This window comes from Salvelinus fontinalis, chromosome 20, assembly GCF_029448725.1.
Source record: "Salvelinus fontinalis isolate EN_2023a chromosome 20, ASM2944872v1, whole genome shotgun sequence".
NCBI classification, from domain to species: Eukaryota; Metazoa; Chordata; class Actinopteri; order Salmoniformes; family Salmonidae; genus Salvelinus; species Salvelinus fontinalis.
The window spans coordinates 33,177,562-33,197,573 of record NC_074684.1 but is presented as its reverse complement, the minus strand read 5'-3'; the positions used below and the strand labels follow the sequence as shown (position 1 = coordinate 33,197,573).

General features: G+C 39.8%; 1 protein-coding gene across 2 annotated transcripts; it reads left to right on the top strand.

Annotated features, from left to right (window-relative positions):
* Window positions 1-488: 488 nt before the first annotated feature.
* On the top strand, window positions 489-19,101 carry LOC129817753 (tumor necrosis factor alpha-induced protein 2-like). 2 transcript variants are annotated; one of them, XM_055873280.1, is made up of 12 exons: window positions 489-615; window positions 1,559-1,744; window positions 3,689-4,376; window positions 4,953-5,067; window positions 5,370-5,492; window positions 5,886-5,980; window positions 8,214-8,306; window positions 8,898-9,024; window positions 14,955-15,080; window positions 15,216-15,371; window positions 16,287-16,408; window positions 18,388-19,101. In XM_055873280.1, exons 1-12 carry the CDS (start codon window positions 564-566, stop codon window positions 18,557-18,559), a joined length of 2,055 nt encoding a protein of 684 aa, XP_055729255.1. In that variant the 5' UTR covers window positions 489-563; the 3' UTR covers window positions 18,560-19,101. The 2 variants fall into 2 exon arrangements, with proteins under 2 accessions (XP_055729255.1, XP_055729256.1); XM_055873281.1 differs by lacking the exon at window positions 1,559-1,744 and having other exon boundaries at window positions 490-615.
* Window positions 19,102-20,012: the final 911 nt, after the last annotated feature.

The window sequence follows — 20,012 nt, the reverse complement described above, 5'->3', positions numbered from 1 at the left end:
TAAATGAATGATATATAGCCATTGATTATTGAATGATATAAATAAGCCTTACCAGCTTAGTTGAATTTAGTCTTATTCTTTCACAACCCAAAATATAAGCTTGTTTTTTACTCCAATGTTTGTAAACTGTAAACAAACATTGTGTATCTTTAAAACATGGTTCAAACTATCATTTTGATCTCATGTTGAGCTATGTCAATGAATCTGAGAATGGTAACGTTTCTCCAGCACCAACTGTTTACCAAAAAGTGTCAGGGTGGCCGCTTTCTGGTTGTTGGAATCCCAGATTGCCTCTTTAAGGTATACATTATTTTCCTTTTGGGAAAAGGTGAGGCAATTGCAGTGAGTGGAAAGCAGGGAAGCAAATTAAGATAAATAGAAACTGAAGGGGGAAATGCCTTCCTCCAGAAAGGCCCATGGTATCCCCCTACCATGCGCACAAAGAGAAACGCTCAGATCCGTGGGCAATTAATATAAACAGCTGACACAGTGGAGTTCTTCAGTCTTGACTAGAGGGTGATATTGAAGCGCTGCTGCAAGCGTTGTTCATTTGGCTATTCACAATGAAGTTTTCTGCTCTCCACATACTACCCAGAAGACCGAGGAAGATTAAAGGTAAGATAAATACTTATAGCATAACACATATATAAATAGCCTACAATATGCAAAGGTTGTAATGTATTAATAGATATGAATAGCCTTTTGTTGATGCCCACTACTACTATGATATACAGCACATTCTAAATAATAGGATTTCATTTTTAGTGGTTGTAATATACAGCATGTGATCATTTCACATTTGTCAAGTGATTTTGTAAGAGGTTGACTTTCATCACATTGGAAGATGAGATTGAAGAGTGGAGTGGGAAATGACGAGGGGAATATTAAATGTGGTCTTTTTAATATTTGATGCAATTTATGTGGGAGGGACAGTCCGAACAATAACATCAATGTTGTTATTCTCAGAATGATTTACATTTTATCTGCAAGTGTCTCATAAGAATGACATTCAAATGTATGTTTTCCTAATGATACATAAAGTTTTGTAAAGTATTGCAAATTATTGTCTTTGACAATGATAAATAGCAGTCGTCTGTCAAATGTAGGCTATCTACGCAATTGTCTCCGCCCTCTGTACAGCAATCGATTTCAATAAAGCCTTGTCTACAGGTCTATCTGTCACTATTAGGTTACGAGTAGGTTCCCGAATGTTCTGAGAGCATGAAAGGTAGGCACATTTTTATTGGTCTTTGTGCACCTTTTTGGGCACGTTATTAAATATTAAATAACAAAAAATATGTGTCTGCCTGTGTGGTTTTGATTTGGCAAAGCAAGCTTCAACTTCGGCTATAAGAGAGAGAACTTCAACATTATTTTGCGCAAAATGCGCCTGCGGTGAAATAGTTTTTATAGGAACCGTGTGTTCAGTTATGCCTATCTTATAACGGGAACCCACTATTGTAGCCTATAACTTCCTATCCAATTTGTTTGCCTGATTTTCGCCGTTCCACAATGAAAAGTAAGGTGTGGTTTGATAAGTGATATATGATTTTCACAGAGGAAATGGGTGCGGTTGGACACGACTCGGTGGCAGCGACTGTTAATCTATCACCTGCAATGGAGGGCAGTCCCAAAATAGTACATGAGAGGTTTAGGCATAAACTGAAAATGCCCAAAATACTAGGGTTTGTGCCAAGTCCACGGAGCCCCAAACCCATAGCGGAGAGCAATCCTCCTCAAACAGGTATATTTAGCTACAGTATTAAGTGGTCAGAAGTTATATTCAGCGTTCTCTCAGATGTCAGAATGTGTGCATAATTTATATAGGCTATAGCCTACTTTAAGGTTAATCAATGTTTTGGACACACCTACTTATTCAAGGGTTTCCCTTAATTTTTTATTATTTTCTACATTGTGGAATAATAGTGAAGACATCAAAACTATAAAATAACACATATGGAATCATGTATTAACTAAAAAAGTGTTAAACAAATCAAAATATACTTTATATTTGAGATTCTTCAAAGTAGCCCCCTTTTGCCTTGATGACAGCTTTGCACACTCTTGGCGTTCTCTCAACCAGCTTCATGAGGTAATCACCTGGAATGCATTTCAATTAGCAGGTGTGCCTTGTTAAAAGTTCATATTTGGGATTTCTTTCCTTCTTAATGCGTTTGAGACAGTCAGTTGTGTTGTGACAAGATATGGGGGGTATACAGAAGATAGCCCTATTTGGTAAAAGACCAAGTCCATATTATGGCAAGAACAGCTCAAATAAGCAAAGAGAAATAACAGTCATTACTTTAAGACATGAAAGTCAGTCAATCTGGAAAATGTCAAGAACTTTGAAAGATTCTTCAAGTGCAGTCACATCAAGCGCTATGATGAAACTGGCTCTCATGAGGACCGCCACAGGAAAGGAAGACCCAGAGTTACCTCTGCTGCAGTGGATAAGTTCATTAGAGTTACCAGCCTCAGAAATTGCAGCCCAAATAAATGCTTCATAGAGTTCAAGTAACAGACACATCTCAACATCAACTGTTCAGAGGAGACTGCGTGAATCAAGCTTTCATGGTCAAATTACTGCAAAGAAACCACTACTAAAGGACATCAATAAGAAGAAGATACTTGCCTGGGCCAAGAAACAAGAGCAATGGACATTAGACTGGTGGAAATGTGTCCTTTGGTCTGATGAGTCCAAATGTTAGATTTTTAGTTCCAACCAGCACATCTTTGTGAGACGTAGTGTAGGTGAACAGATGACCTCTGCATGTGTGGTTCCCACCGTGAAGCAGGGAGGAGGAGGTGTGATGGTGTGGGGTGCTTTGCTGTCAGTGATTTATTTAGCATTCAAGGCACACTTAACCAGTATGGCTATCAAAGCAGTCTGCAGCGATACGCCATCCTATCTGGTTTGCGCTTAGTGGGACTATCATTTGTCTTTCAACAGGATAATGACCTAACACACCTTCAGGCTTTGTAAGGGCTATTTGACCAAGAAGGAGAGTGACGGAGTGCTGCATCAGATGACCTGGCCTCCACAATCACCTGACCTCAACCCAACTGAGATGGTTTGGGATGAGTTGGAACGCAGAGTGAAGGAAAGGCAGTCAACAAGTGCTCAGCATATGTGAGAACTCTTTCAAGACTGTTGGTAAAGCATTCCTTATAAAGCTGGTTGAGAGAATGCCAAGAGTGTGCAAAGTCATCAAGGCAAAGGGTGGCTACTTTGAAGAATCTAAAATATATTTTGATTTGTTGAACAATTGTAACATTTTTGGTAACTACATGATTCCATATGTGTTATTTCATAGTTATTTCATATTCTACAATGTAGAAAATAGTAAAAATAAAGAAAAACCCTTGAATGAGTAGGTGTGTTCAAACTTTTGCCGGATATGATACATATACTATGAAGTAGCCTGTATGAAGTACTAGCCTACTAGCTCAATATATTGATTTGTCATATTTATCATCCTTAAAGAGGAACTCTAAATGAAAGAAATCAGTCATATTATATTTTCTTTCACCATGAGAAATTATTGCCACAATATATACAGTATATATATGTATGTGTCACCATTCATTGTTAAGTACAGACTGCACTAAAATAACTATTCAATTACTGTACTTCGTGGTCTGTGATATGTAATCACCATTCACCTGAATTCTACTTGTTTTTTTTCAGAGGTGATTATGGACTTTCTGGAGAACCTAAAGGAAAATCTCTTGGTGGAGGCATGCCAGCAGTTGCTTTTGCGAGAGGACAAGCTCTTTGGCCAAGAAACCATGACAGTAGAGGGGTTGGTTCAGGTTTGCAACGAGGACGATAAAGACATGCTCCAAAAAGACTATGAAACCCTGCTGCTCCACTTATGGATGGCAGTTCACACCACCTTTAGTTCCACACCCTCAGGAGAACACCTAGAGATACTTCGGAGTGCGGTGGAAACCATAACGCTGCTGGAAGAGAAGGACCAGCAATGGGAAGGGCGGCCCGAGGGCAGCAGCGAGGCCCCCGTGTGGAGGCCACACCAGTCCCGGCACACTCACGACACCCTGCTTGAAAAAATGGTGGAATCTCGAATGAGGAATGCGGCAGTGGAGGAGGACAATATTAGCGTTAGCAGTGTGGACAGCCTGTCAACGTCCATGAAAAGGGAGGTATGTAGGATGGGCAAGCACCTGAAGGAGACCATTCTCAGGGTGGCCAGGGACATAAGGGACTGCTACCCCCCAGACTTTGACGTGTGCAACTTGTATGTGAGACTTTACCATCAGAAGTTCTCAGCAAGGTTAACGGAACTGGCCCGCTCTGGGCTCGATGTGGATGACTGTAACTACCTCCTCTGCTGGGTGAACAATTACTATCCAAAGTAAGTGGGAAATGGGAGGGCAGTTGCCCTGGATTCTTGAAGGGCTTGTTAACCTCTACTTCCTCTTCCTGGAACCATCCCACTGGGCAAACACTGGTTGAATCAACGTGGAAAACTGTTTGGATTTCCAAAAAGTCTTCAACTTAATAGAATTTCGTTCTCACCCAAATTTATACAAAATCCAACTACAGAGTGACATTTTTGGTTGATTTCACATTGAATTGACGGTAGTTGACAACTCAACCAAATGTAAATCAAACCAGATGTTGAACTAACGTCTGTGCCTAGTGGGAAGCCACTACTGTTTGTGGCAGATGCTAAGATGCTCACTATTTTCAGGGTCAGGTACCATTTAAAATAACATCCTGAACATCCTGAAAAAAGGCTAGTTCCCCTTTTTCTAAATTGTCTGCAAACTAAAATGCTGCATATTTTGCGTAGCTGATAGCTGAAGTTTTTCTACATTATCCTCCTGCCTTGTACAGTCTTTGAGTGTTTCTGAGATGTCTCATATGGTTTCTATCAATGACATGAGGTCATTTACAACATGTTATACCCTTTTTATATCTGTTTCAGTGACATCTTAAAACACAAAGACCTTGAGGGGCACATCAACATGGAGTCTTTGGGAACTCTTTTATCTGAGAAGGATCTCACAACATTGGAGGAGCAGTATCTACTACAAAAAGAGGTAAACAGGATGCCAGAAACAGCTAAATCCAATGAACAGGCTAAATCCAATTGTAGACTTCTAGACCATCCTTTCAGAGTAGCCTGGTCCCAGATCTGTTTGTGCTGTCTTGCCAACTACTATGGTGTGTTAATGACCATAGGGTTTGGCAAGATAGTACAAACATATCTGGGACCAGTCTACTTTCAGAGTGCTTTAGAATTAGAAATAATGTACTATTTTATAATGTTGCATGGACTGTCTTTCAGAACCGTAGTGTCAAGCTTACAGACTCGTGAGGACCTGTGCTATGTTGTTTTCAGAGTAAACTCAGGACCTGGTTCTCCAATGCTCTCAGTAAGGAGGAGGAGGGTTGGCTCAGTGGAAAGAGTCCAGAACTCATTGACGGGTACTGCTTCTATCCTCTGGCCATTGACATCATACAGGTTGAAACCTATTGGATTACTACTACTTCTTCTAGTACTTTTCTGCGTTCAGCCCTACTCTGTCTTTGACCTGAACATGTTCTTCTTTGTTTTCATACTACAGATATGAAGTAGCTTTTTCTCCCGCATGGTTTTTTACAAGCTTCATATTAACATGTCAACCTTGACAAAAATCTATTTAAACTGACATTACCCTCCAAAACCAAAGTTGGTCTGATATTTTCAAAACAATGAGCACCACAAATCAGAAGTATTTAATAAATGCACTGAATTTCATACGTTTCTACACTGAATTGAGTTGACATGGAATTAATGCCATCCCTGCTCTAAGCTATGTTGACTGTACAGGGTCAGGTTGTATGTGCTAATACTGTATGTTGTTCTGTTTACTAGGCTGTTGATGGGGCCATGAGAGAGGCCAGGACTATTCTGGGCAGTGAGGCTAAAGCCCAGAGAATCCTATGTCAGCTGGACAGCTTCTTGATAAGGTAGTATATCCATTTCTCATTGCTCTGACCACTGGGTCGTGTTCCTTACGCACCAAATGGACTGAAACAGACTGAAACAGAGAGAGACTACCTGGACTTGTCCAATAAGTAACACTGATTTTCCTTTTCCATTGCAAAACATTTTGGTTATGTGCCTTAATGAACATATCCTGTCGTATTTGAACATTTACTTTTCCATTGTTCATCTGAACTTAATCACCAAGTTTCTTTTTAAAAACAAATCACTTTTTCCATTAAGTTTGAATGGTTTGGCTTAGGCCTGTCCAATCTAATATTTTACTGATGAACATGCACGTTGATATCCAGCATCATGCTCAAAGCCATTCAATTAGCTTACTGTGTTCTGGTTTCAAAGCCACACAGACAAATAGCATAATTCTACATGACCTTTTTCCTGGGAAAAGTTGGTAATTCAACCTTGGTGTTCTATCTACACTGTCTTGTTGCAGACTGTCTTTGACCTTGTTTCGTTTATAATGGATATGTATGTTACAATTAAGTGATAATGTCAGAGAATATAGAATGCCGTTTTGGGTCTTTGCATGTCAAAAAATATACACGTCAAATAACAATATTTGACATGTCAAACCAGTCAAGCTAGCTACCGCAGAAGTTGCTAATAACATCTGTATCAAAGATATAAGCAAAATCAGTTTGATCCTGATCAGTTTGATCCTGATCTTATTTCAAATCCTCACACAGACGTTTTCCCCATTCGGTTGAAAAAATAATGCCTTATTACCAACACGGTATTGTAACCTCATCGTTCGTGGCAGGTATGTCACACTGTGTGCTTGTTTGCAGACTTTTATTTTTTGTACAGCTTTGACAGTGCTACTGTCGTAGTGGTGGAGCTTGGCTTGCACGTGAACGTTCAGCACACACAGCATTCTATAATAGAATTGTGTTATTTGACGTGTCAAATAGTGTTATTTGACATGTATTGTTTTTGACACGCAAAGACCCAAACGGCGTTCCATATGAGAAGCCAGTGTTTGGAGGATATATTGACAAGGGTGTTTTTAGGCCTGAGACAATGTCGGCTTCGAGGGCATTATCACTTTTATACAACGGGTTACCAACATATTCAAATAACTTTATTTTTATTAATTTATTCATACTATTTCATCCTTCCACAAGATATAGTCCCGACACAAATCTAAGGTTGCTACCCAAGCTGGCTGGACGTTCATTCTATCAGTTCGGTTGCCAGAGACGCAACCTAGTTGTTCAGTCTCTTTGTTCTGTATCTATGGACGCAACCTAGTTGTTCAGTCTCTTTGTTCTGTATCTATGGACGCAACCCAGTTGTTCAGTCTCTTTGTTCTGTATCTATGGACAGTTGCTCATTCTAAATGTTCCATTGCCATACTGGCTGGCAATGTTCTTATCCCTTGCTTGCTAGCTAGTCAACTACAGCTAACTTACAGTCGCGTCAAAAAGCCAGAGTAACAGCAAAGTATCTATATTTGCATTTGTCTAAGCTGTTTTCAGGTGACATTTATTTGGATACATCCATAACAATTAGCTAATGAGGCGCGATTTCGGCTGGCATAAAAAATGTGTTCACTCGTCAGGGCACTGTTGTTCAGAGGAGCTAGCCAACAACACAGCTAACACAATCACTTCAAACTGAAGCTGGAAAGACAGCAAACTAGCTGCACTTCATTTCGTTTTTACCTTTTTTCAATTGACATTTCTTTGTATATATCTTTAAAAATTATGCCATCTGATACATAATTTCGACTGGCTAAGAAACGCTGCCTGCCTGTCTGTCTCGTTCTGACTCGTTCATTACTATGGGACAGCTGGAGATCGAATTTGAATATTGAAACAATTTTGCAAATGTCGGCGAGACAGACAGCAAGGTTTATACAAATCTCCGCTGTTGAAAACTAAATGTTAGTCTAAAAAGAGATGTGACATAATGTCTGCTTTTTATTTGCTTGGCTGGGCTGATGAGACAGTGGACTGCGCAGTCAGATGGAACAGAGTAAATAGGCATTTTAAAGTCATAGATTTCACTGGTGGTAACTTGTGGAATATACACCGGCTGAAATGCCGTTTTAACCCCCATTAGCATTCAGGACTAGACCCACCTGTTGCATAAATGAGGAATATGTACTGCAGTGTTATTATTCAACATTTTACTGACATAATGAAAAAGAACCTGGAGATACATGATGACATTTTGTACAATGTATATTTGCAGCTATAAGAGATCTCTTGAAGAATTTGTGAAGGGAAGACGGGAGAACACTCAGGCAGTCGTGAAAGCTAACCTGGTTAACATTGAACAATTCAGGTAGGCCAACAACTGTTGTTCATTTCACCAAGTCATTTGTTTCATGAAATCACATTTTCTGTGTTAATTTGCTTGGTATTTGAAGGGTAGCTAGCTACACATGAGCTTCATAACACATGTATAATCCTTACATAAACTATTCATAAGCACTAAATAAGCATTTCATAAATGCTTTTTGTTTCTACTAATCCCCAAGGTCATGAAACAGTCTTGATATACATGCATGCAGTCTCATAATCTAAAGTTGAATCATTTGTTCTACTTATCTACCTACTTTTAGACACACCAGAAAAGGGAAAGGTCAGTTGTAACTGAAAACATTCAACTGAAAATATGTCTTCCGCATTTAACCCAACCCCTCTGAATCAGAGAGCTGCGAGGGGCTGCCTTAATCGACATCCACGTCATTGGCACCCGGGGGAACATTTCTGCCTTGCTCAGGGGTAGAACGACAGATTTTGACCTTGTCAGCTCGATATTTGAAAGGATCTTTGAACTGCCATTGTCATTCTATCCCTCCGATCCTCCCAACCTCTTATTTGACTTCATAAATCCAACATTGATGTCATGACATTGAATCCTCCTTTACAGAGACTTCATAGTGAGAAGAGATGAGTCAATCCCAGAAGAGACCAAGACAAGCTGTATGTCCACTTTGGCAGACCTGAGAGACTGTGGCTACGGATACTTCACCGGCCCCATACATGAGGAGCTCAGGGTAGGCTACACGTGACAGCAGAGACACCAAACATAATAGTCTAGCAATACTCCAATGTACAACGTCACATCTGCTCCGTTAATTTGGTTCACTTTTGGCATCTAGTTCAAAATCCCAGACAACCTTTCTCAAATTAGATGATTTTGCCTTAGCAACGAGTTACTTGAGAGACTTGTCCCGAAGCCACCGAAGTGCTTTGCTTTGTTCGTCTTTCCCTCGATCCTGACTAGTCTCCCAGTCCCTGCCGCTGAAAAACATCCCAACAGGATGATGCCGCTGCCGCTTCCACCTTCTCCACTGCGGTCCCGTCAATGTGGATCGGGGCGTGCTTCCTCTGCTGTTTCCTGAAGTCCACTGTCTTGTTGCAGACTGTCTTTGACGTTGTTTCGTTTATAATGGTTATGTATGCTACAAATAAGTGATAATGTCAGAGAATATGGAATGCCGTTTTGGGTCTTTGCATGTCAAAAAATATACACGTCAAATAACAATATTTGACATGTCAAATAAGTTTGTTGACCAATCAGGACCTGAATATGACTGCACATCACATAATAATTTAACATGTTTATACATTTTTTACGTAGTTATTACACATTGATTACACTTTCACTCGTATTTCATATGTCATAACGATTCACCGACACGTATGCTATGATGCTGGTATAGTTTTGTCTCGCGCACCCGCCACTGCTGCACGAGCGCAGACACACTTCCCCAAACTCTGGACAGTGCTGGTCATAAAAAAGCTAGCTAGCTGATGGATGCAAACAAAGTTCTTCCCCAAAAACAAAGCAAAACTACATAATCTGTTTCAGTAGCTATAGTTAGCTGGCTAACTGTCTAGCTAGGTTTCATCATCTAAAATAGCCCTAATTTATAATGTTGGTATTTTATTAGGATCCCCATTAGCTGTTGCAAAATATAGTTCTTATTTGATTAATGGTGGTCGGACCAACCTATATGAAGCTAGCCACAATAAGGATTAGCCACAATAAGGATTAGCCACAATAAGGATTAGCCACAATAGTGGAATTAGCAGTTCGCTAGTCTGTCATTGACAGTGATGCAAATTAATACAAATAGTGGAATTATGCCATAATTGAATAAACCATGCTAAACAAGGTTTGAATGTTGTTATATAAATTCAACAAAATACAATAATTCATTAATTTGACACATCTGTTGAAATCACACTGGATGTATTAGGCTGTAGAATTGCATTGGGGGCATACTTATTTCACTGTACAGCCTTACCTATGCATTGTGGATCAATGACATGGGGTATCAGTCTACTCAGTGACAACCAGAGAACATTAGCATCGTAGCTCTTATTGCGGGACTCTGAAACCACTGAATTGAGCCACATTCATTGTACCAGTCAAGCTAGCTACCGCAGAAGTTGCTAATAACATCTGTATCAAAGATATAAGCAAAATCAGTTTGATCCTGATCAGTTTGATCCTGATCTTATTTCAAATGCTCACACAGACGTTTTCCCCATTCGGTTGAAAAAATAATGCCTTATTACCAACACAGTATTGTAACCTCATCGTTCGTGGCAGGTATGTCACACTGTGTGCTTGTTTGCAGACTTTTATTTTTTGTACAGCTTTGACAGTGCTACTGTCGTAGTGGTGGAGCTTGGCTTGCACGTGAACGTTCAGCACACACAGCATTCTATAATAGAATTGTGTTATTTGACGTGTCAAATTATAAACGTATTTGACGCGTCAAATAGTGTTATTTGACATGTATTGTTTTTGACACGCAAAGACCCAAACGGCGTTCCATATGAGAAGCCAGTGTTTGGAGGATATATTGACAAGGGTGTTTTTAGGCCTGAGACGATGTCGGCTTCGAGGGCATTATCACTTTTATACAACGGGTTACCAACATATTCAAATAACTTTATTTTTATTTAGCTCTACGGACTTATTTCCGCACGTGTAATAGTTCCAATGTAGTTTCCTTTTGGTTTTGGACTCGTCAATCAATCCAGTTTATTTTATCCGCTATCCCCTCATGACCGGAAAACAAACTCTGTTTTGACATCAAGGTGGGCAGTTTGCCCACATTCCACTGTGGGCAAACTGATAGCATATCCTACAATCAATACGAGAGTGTGTGTGTTGCAGAGGTGGTTCGTTGAACTGCGCTATATATACTCGGAAGCGGTGGATGGTGTGCACGTCTCCTGAGTCAGACTAGAAGTCCACTCTGAATACCTCTTCTCTGCCGGTGGTGTTTCGGAGCTGCCTCTGGAATAAGTTAAATTGCCCTGGGGGGTATGAACAAAGGATCCAATTCGGGAAAGTCGTATTCTAGGCCGTAATGCTGAGGAGTTGCCGCCACTCGGATATCCAAAAGTTCTTTCCGGCTGTAACACAAAAAAAATTCTGGGCTAATAATGTAATAAATATCACACAAAAAAACGAAATACTGCAAAGTTGCTAAGGAGCTAGAAGCAGAGCTGCCATATCTGTCGGCGCAATCCAATCAAGTTTTAGATACATCTCAAGGATGATCAAGGGGAACAAGATGCACCTGAGCTCAATTTTGAATCTCATAGCAAAAGGTCTCAATACTTATGTAAATAAGGTATTTCAGTTAAAAAAATTTAATACATTTGCAAAAATGTTTAAAACCTATTTTTACTTTGTCATTGTAGGGTATTGTGTGTAGATTGATGAGGATTTTCTTTATGAATTAATTTTAGAATAAGAATAAGTATGTCATATGTCCTTAACGTAAAGTTGCGTTTAAATGAGGTATTATTGAATGTGCAGAATTGTACTTTATATATATTTTAAAAAAGGACATATTATAATACCAACAACTTGACAAAAATACAACAACATTGAAACGAAATGGAAGAAAATAGAATTTGCCTTTATAACAGCTAGTTATCTGTTTAAGAAGAGGAAAACAACAAAACAGCTATTGGGAGTCAGATCACTGGAATGTTTCCACTACCTTTGATTGGTTTCATTTTGACTCATTAGGGTCCCTATTAGCCGACGGCGACAGCTAGTCTTACTGGGGTCCGACATATAATGAAAAATACATTGCAGACAAAATACTTTACAATTTACATACACACACTACATGTTCATGTTTTTAAATGTATCTGTCAGTTACACGTACAGTGCATTCGGAAAGTATTCAGGCCTCTTGTCTTTTTCTGCATTTTGTTACGTTACAGCCTTATTCTAAAACAGATTAAATTACATGTTTCCCTCATTAATCTACACACAATACCCCTTTGTGAATACGCGAAAATGTGTGCAAATTTATAAAAAAACAGAAATACCTTATTTATACGTTTTCAGAACCTTTGCTATGAGACTCAAGATTGAGCTCAGGTGCATCCTGTTTCCATTGATCATCCTTGAGAGGTTTCTACAACTTAATTGGAGTCCACCTGTGGTAAATTAAATTGATTGGACATGATTTGGAAAGGCACACAAACGTCTATATGAGGTCCCACAGTTGACAGTCCAAAAACCAAGCCACGAGGTCAAAGGAATTATCTGTAGAGCTCCGAGACAGGATTGTGTCAAGGCACAGATCTGGGGAAGGGTACTAACACATTTCTGCAGCATTGAAGGTCCCCAAGAACACATTGGCCTCCATCATTCTTAAATGGAAGAAGTTTAGAACCACCAAGAATGCTCCTAGAGCTGGCCGCCCGGCCAAACTGAGCAATCGGGGAGAAGGGCCTTGGTCAGGGAGATGACCAAAGTCAGAATGGTCACTCTGACAGAGCTCCAGAGTTCCTCTGTGGAGATGGGAGAATCTTCCAGAAGGATAACCATCTCTGCAGCACTCCACACCAACCAGACGGAAGCCACTCCTCAGTAAAAGGCACATGACAGCCCTCTTGGAGGCACCTAAAGACTCTCAGACCATGAGAAACAAGATTCTCTGGTCTGATGAAACCAAGATTGAGCTCTTTGGCCTGAATGCCAAGCGTCACGTCTGGAAGAAACCTGGCACCATCCCTACGGTGAAGCATGGTGGTGGCAGCAACATGTTGTGGGGATGTTTTTCAGTGGCATGGACTGGAAGACTAGTCAGGATTAAGGGAAAGATGAACGGTGCAAAGTACAGAGAGATCCTTGATGAAAACTTGCTCCAGAACGCTCAGGACCTCAAACTGGGGTGAAGATTCAGGATCCAACAGGACAACGATCCTAAGCACACAGCCAAGACAACGCAGGAGGGGCTTCGGGACAATTCTTTGAATGTCCTTGAGTCTCCCAGCCACAGCCCGGACTTGAACCCGATCGAACATCTCTAGAAAGACCTGAAAATACTTGTGCAGCGACGCTTGAAAGGATCTGCAAAAAGCAACAAAAAATTTTTGGGTGAGAAACTTCCCCAAATACAGGTGTGCCAAGCTTGTAGCGTCATACCAAAGAAGATTTGAGCCTGTAATCGCTGCCAAATGTGCTTCAACAAAGTGCTGAGTAAAGGGTCTGAATACTTATATAAATTTGATATTTCCGTTTTTTGTCAATATGGGGTATTGTGTGTAGATTGAAAGGGAAAAAAAACATTTTGATCAATTTAAGCAGTTTTTGCTTTGTCATTATTGGTAATTGTGTGTAGATTGATGAGGGGGGAAATTATTGAATCCATTTTAGAATAAGTGTTAAGAGAATTATGTTCTCAATGATCATAAACTGAACTTCAATTAACTACTCAGTCTGCAACCCAGAATTGATAAGATACTGGTTGAAATGAAAACAGACAGAGGCCCAGCCTACAATAGTCAAATGTTTATTCATGAGAGCGCTCTAAAGTCAAGAATACAAAGACATCCATTTTATAGCTGCACACATACTTCCACACAAACAGTAGATATCCTACGCACATACATACACACAAACAGTATGTGAGTTGTATTCTTCTTCATGGTTCTCACCACTGTGTATGCCTACCCTGCCGACAATTCCATTCCCCCCGAGATTAGAGAAACCTTGAGAAATCCTCCCTGTCCTCATAAGTTTTCTCAGTTCCTGCCAGGTTGGTTCAAGCACAGTCTAACTGTTCTCGGTATCTTTCTTCGCCCCCCCCCCCCCCTCCCCCCCATACAAGTTCAAATCCTGAGCTACGCCTTGCTCAGACAGTCTGTGTTTTTCCACTATACATATACAGTGTTTAACCTAATTCTGACTAAAACTACACACATCATCAGATTATAATTTTATGATTCTAATCAATTTCATACAGTTATAAGGTTTCGGTGTGGAATTATTTAATCATTATCTTTCAACCATATACATTATTTAATCAATAAGGCTGTAACGTAACAAAATGTGGAAAAAGTAATGGGCTCTGAATACTTTCGGAATGCACTGTACGTGTCCGTACATACACACAACAAGTAGGTCACACATGGGCATTGAGCTGGAGGTGCTTTATTTGTTTTCTGTGAACCTTCGTTCTTCTTATCTAACCTAATGGTACTAAGGAAGTAGAATAAATATAAGCCTTCAGGAGAATTCCCTCCTAAATGGTTTCCGACCATCATTATCAAGGCCACAATATTTGAGGTGCAAAGTGTGATTGTAGGTTACAATGGTACAATGTGGTCATCCAAGTGACCACTCAAATCACATGGCCTGGACCATCTTTGTGGGTTACAGATTGTCTATGTTATTCTCCATAATGTTTTTACTTTGCTCTTCAGTTGTGATGAAACAGTTGATGCATATTATTAATAAAACAAATTTGTTTTATTCAAATTTTTTACAAATTAGTGGAATAGAGAGGGAACTGATTTTAACTTGAACTAATATGAAGTTGTTACGGCAGTACACCTGCAAAGTTTTCACATCCGTGTCACCGACCATGTTCTGACCACTGGTGTCAACTGCTTCAAGGTCAGATATTGACCTCTCCATGACTTCCTGTCTCCTCAGGTGCTGTACCATAGGCTGTGGACGCAGGCCTGGTTTACTGGGGGTCAGATGGTACTGGATAAAGTTCTGGGGACACTGGACAGACACATGCAGCAATTCACAGACCTCAAACCCATCTGTATGGAGGTACGTTTACACTCACACACACGCCAACAGATGTGTGAAAACAAAGACACGTACACACACAGTGACTACACACACAGTGACGTGTGTGTGTGTGTGTGTGTGTGTGTGTGTGTGTGTGTGTGTGTGTGTGTGTAGGAGCTGCTGGGCCGACTCCACATGGAGATGATGGTGGAGTATGTGAAGAGGATGATGAAGAGGAAGATGAGGCTGAAGAACAAGGAGCAGCAGGAGGCAGCAGCCAAATTACTGGCTGAAGACAGCAGCAAACTGAGCACCTACTTTACTGAAGCGGTAAGCACTGAAGACGCACACACACACCCACCTCATATTGCAGTTAATATAGCTTGAGCGTGTGTGTTCACAAACACATGAAAGTAATAGCATTATACACACAAAACCAACTCAAACACACACTTCAAAACATTTATCCTAAGAATTGTTTTATTTAAAATGATTATGATGCATAAAGAATAACAAAGGAATAAAGAATTTAAACAACAAATTAACCCCCTAGTAACATAATAACAAAATCCCCATCAAAAGGTAAATTTAAGCTAGAGACGTACAGTACCAGTCATGAGTTTGGATACACCTACTCATTCCAGGGTTTTTCTGTATTTCAAAGCTGTCATCAAGATAAAGGGTGGCTACTTTGAAGATTCTCAAGTATAAAATATATTTTGATTTGTTTAACACTTTTTTGGTTACTACATTATTCCATATGTGTTATGTAATAGTTTTGATGTCTTCACTATTAGAAAATAGTAAAAAATAAAGAAAAACCCTTGAATGAGTAGGTGTGTCCAAACCTTTGACTGGCACTTTATATATAGTGTTCTTTTGGTTGTAAAGTTGTTCTCCCAAGTTAGACTAAGCCCACTGGAATGCATGAGAGCCTTTTCTGTAGCCCATCATGGAAAGCGGTTCAAAACTACCACCATCTGGGTCATGTTATGACTTGGCAGACTCCAGGCCGAGTTTCTAAATAAAATCACCCATGTATCATAAACTGTAGCTGTGGTGTGATTCCCCTAAACTTCTATTTATTTAGGCACTCAATAGATATTAGTATCAAATCTAACTTTATTTAAAGTGAATGTACACATCTCAATACAGTAAATTATACATTTTAATGCAATAATACAGTAAATGGAAGACATTAAATATATGAAAGTATGCATAATCTTACCTATCCACTGTCCACAGGGGTCCAAAATAAGCTGGCTGAGTGAGGTCCTCCCTAAAATGGCGGAGGTGGTCAGACTGCAGGACCCAGGAAGCATCCAGCTGGAGATCGTCACCCTGGCTAGGGACTTCCCAGACCTTAGGTGAGACAGACAGACAGATCCTCCACACAAGGCTAAAGACATAGATGGAGAGTTTACCTACAGTACATTCACATAATCACATAACCTGGTACTACATTTACAGTATCCCAATGACATGACCTGGTACAACTTTCACAGTACCTCAGTCACATGACGCAGGACTAACATAAAATGAGTCCCTCAGATTAAATGTGGGGTTGGCCAAGTGTAAAAGGCATGTCTGCATGTATATCTTTCATATTTCACATAAGCAGCAACGCCATTATAAAAGTTGTGTGGTCAAAGATCAACTTGGCCTTAATCCTGCTGAACACAGCTGTTTGGGCCAAATTTGATCTCAACATCTCTGCTTGCACTTTCTTTGCCATCTGCTTTGTCTAAACTCTTCCTTCCATGATGTTGTTCACACTCATAGGATTTAAATAGAACACAGAGAATGAACATAGAACATATAGAATGAAACTAGAACACATAGAATGAAACTAGAACACAGAGAATGAAAATATAACACAGAGAATGAAACTAGAACACAGAGAATGAAAATAGAACACAGAGGGTGAAAGAAGAACACAGAGAATGGAAATAGAACACAGAGAATGAAAATAGAACACAGAGGGTGAAAGAAGAACACATAGAATAAAAATAGAACACAGAGAATGAAAATAGAACACGGAGAATGACAATAGAACACAGAGAATGAAATTAAGAACACGGAGAATGAAAATAGAACACGGAGAATGGAAATAGAACTCAGAGAATGACTCACTGGTACCTGAGCCACACCTTTAAAAATATTGAATTATATTTGTGAATATAAGCCAAATTGAAATAAAGGCTTTTTGATTTCTAGTTGACAATGAATGCCTTGCTGATTTATAAATACAAGCCATAGCTGATCCTTAGTGAATCCAATTATCTCCTTATCTTCCCTCTAATTCTCTCACAATATCTTAAAATGAAACCCTGTGGGGGGGGGGGGGGGGGGGGGTGGGTTGTTGCAGTGAGGTAACTCTGGGCAAGTCAGGTATCACCGGGCGGTAACCTAGGTAACAAGGGCCTCCACTGCGGATCTCAGGTGTCTGGCTGACTACACAATATGAGGCATCTCTTATGTCATGTACTAATACAGGGATGGAGGGAGGGAGGGAGATACACAGAGAAGGGGTGTAATATGACTCCTGTCTGATGTCTAGAACCGGCCAGCAATCCCTGCTATCCCCAGCACTGTGCAGTGTAAAAATACAGGCCAGGGCTAGAGCATCCCAAATGGCACTCTATTCCCATTATAGTGTATAGAGGCAGAGATGCCAGACACACCAGAGCAGTACTATTACTAATGTTGCTACAACAGCTGCTATAGTGCTTTACTATTTGTATTACTTCTTCCTCTATCACTATTACTGAACTAACACAACTACTGCCACTGATGGTTACTATTGCTACCGTTAATACTACTGCTGTAGTACTGTCCTACTACAGTCAACAGTAATATCACCTCTGCTAGTGGGCTAGTCCAGTAGTCTTGATACTCTTTCTACCACTATTCTGCTCCTTTTTTTACAAAAATGTCCTTCTGTTTATACTGGCTTTCCTGTCAAGCTTAGCATGACTTAATGTAGACAACTGGCATGGTCAAAACATGTTGATGCAACATAATACATTTTTTATTATATTTAACCTTTATTTAACTAGGCAATTCAGTTAAGAACACATTTTTATTTACAATGATGGCCTACCCTGGACCAAACCCGGACGATGCTGGGCCAATTGTGCGCCGCCCTATGGGACTCCCAATCACGGCCGGTTATGATACAGCCTGGAAACGAACCAGGGTCTGTAGTGACGCCTCTAGCATTGAGATCCAGTGCCTTAGACTGCTGCGCCACTTCGGAGCCCAGTTGATTAATAGAATGGACAAAAAATGACAGTTTTGAACTTTGTTGATGAACTTAGGTTTTTTGCTCTTCCATCTTTCTCAGTTGGAGGCAGATCTCGGCCCTGCTCTCCCTCAAAGCCAACCTATCCACTGCTGATGTCCGCGGCATCAAAGAGAGCCTGGAAGTGAACCGTCCTACAGTCACCTCCTCCAATACCAACCCACCATTCTTTTCCAAGATTCCAGCAGGCACATTTTGGCACATGCCATCTTAATTGTGTTATTTTCTTGTTGTAAACTGTTTTTCTGGTTGAGATGTCATATATCCAGAATGCAACTAACTGGTCTCTGTTATCAAATCAAATCAAATGTATTGGTCACACACATATTTAGCAGATGTTATTGCAGGTGTAGCGAAGACTAAAATACAGTAGAATAGAATACAGTATATATATATGAGATGAGTAAAGCATGTTAACATTATTAAAGTGACTATTGATTCGAAGTCTTTAGGGCAGTAGCCTCTTAGGTCCATGGTTAAGTAGCCAGGTGGTAGCCGGCTAGTGATGGCTATTTAACAGTCTGATGTCCTTTTTTGGTTTATGTTGGTTGTTATCTTATCATCTAACCAGATTATAAAGATGTCCTTTGCTTTTCATAAAAGATGTCATATTTATGTCATTGTAACTAGTTTTGCCCACTGGTAGTGAAATGGTTTAAGAAAATGGTGATTCACCTTAAAGGGAATGGGTCATGGCATTTATAAAGCATGTGACAAATAACGTTTGATTTGAAATAAATAGGTCCAATACTTTTTTTTCTGTGTGATTATGTCACGATTGACCATGGGAGAGAGTGAGGACCAAGGCGCAGCATGTAAAAAAGACATCTTATCTTTATTAAGGAGAAAACGAACGAAGCAAAACAACAAATAGACGACCGTGAAGCTAGAACAGAACTAAATGCAAACATGCAATCTAGACACAGACACAGACCTAGACAATGACCTGACAAAAACATAATGCCCATGGCCGCCTAAAATATGGCTCCCAATCAGAGACAAATGAAAGACATCTGTCTCTAATTGGGAACCACTCAGGCAACCATAGACATACCTAGAACATTCACTCAACCATAGACATACCTAGAAACATTCACTCAACACAAACCCATAAACTAAACCCAACACCCCCTTTTCCATATAACCACCAAAAACGAGACAAAACACAAACATTCCCCATGTCACACCCTGACCTAACTAAAATAATAAAGAAAACAAAGAATACTAAGGCCAGGGTGTGACAGATTATGCTGCTTTCCAATGCTTCATAAATGTATGTGCTCAGTACATGTGGGAACTCCTTCAAGACTGTTAGAAAAGCATTCCTCATGAATCTGGTTGATGGAATGCCAAGAGTGTGCAAAGCTGTCATCAAGGCAACGGGTGGCTACTTTGAAGAATTTAAAATGTAAAATATATGTTGATTTGTAAAAATAAAAAAAATAAAAAAAAGATTACTACATGATTCCATATGTGTTATTTCATAGTTTTGATGTCTTCACTATTATTCGATAATGAAGAAAATAGTACAAATACAGTACCTTGCAAAAGTATTTATCCCCCTGGATATTTTTTTGCATTCCAACCTGTAATTTAAATAGATTTTTATTTGGATTTCATGTAATGGACATACACAAAATTGTCCAAATTGGTGAAGTGAAATGAAA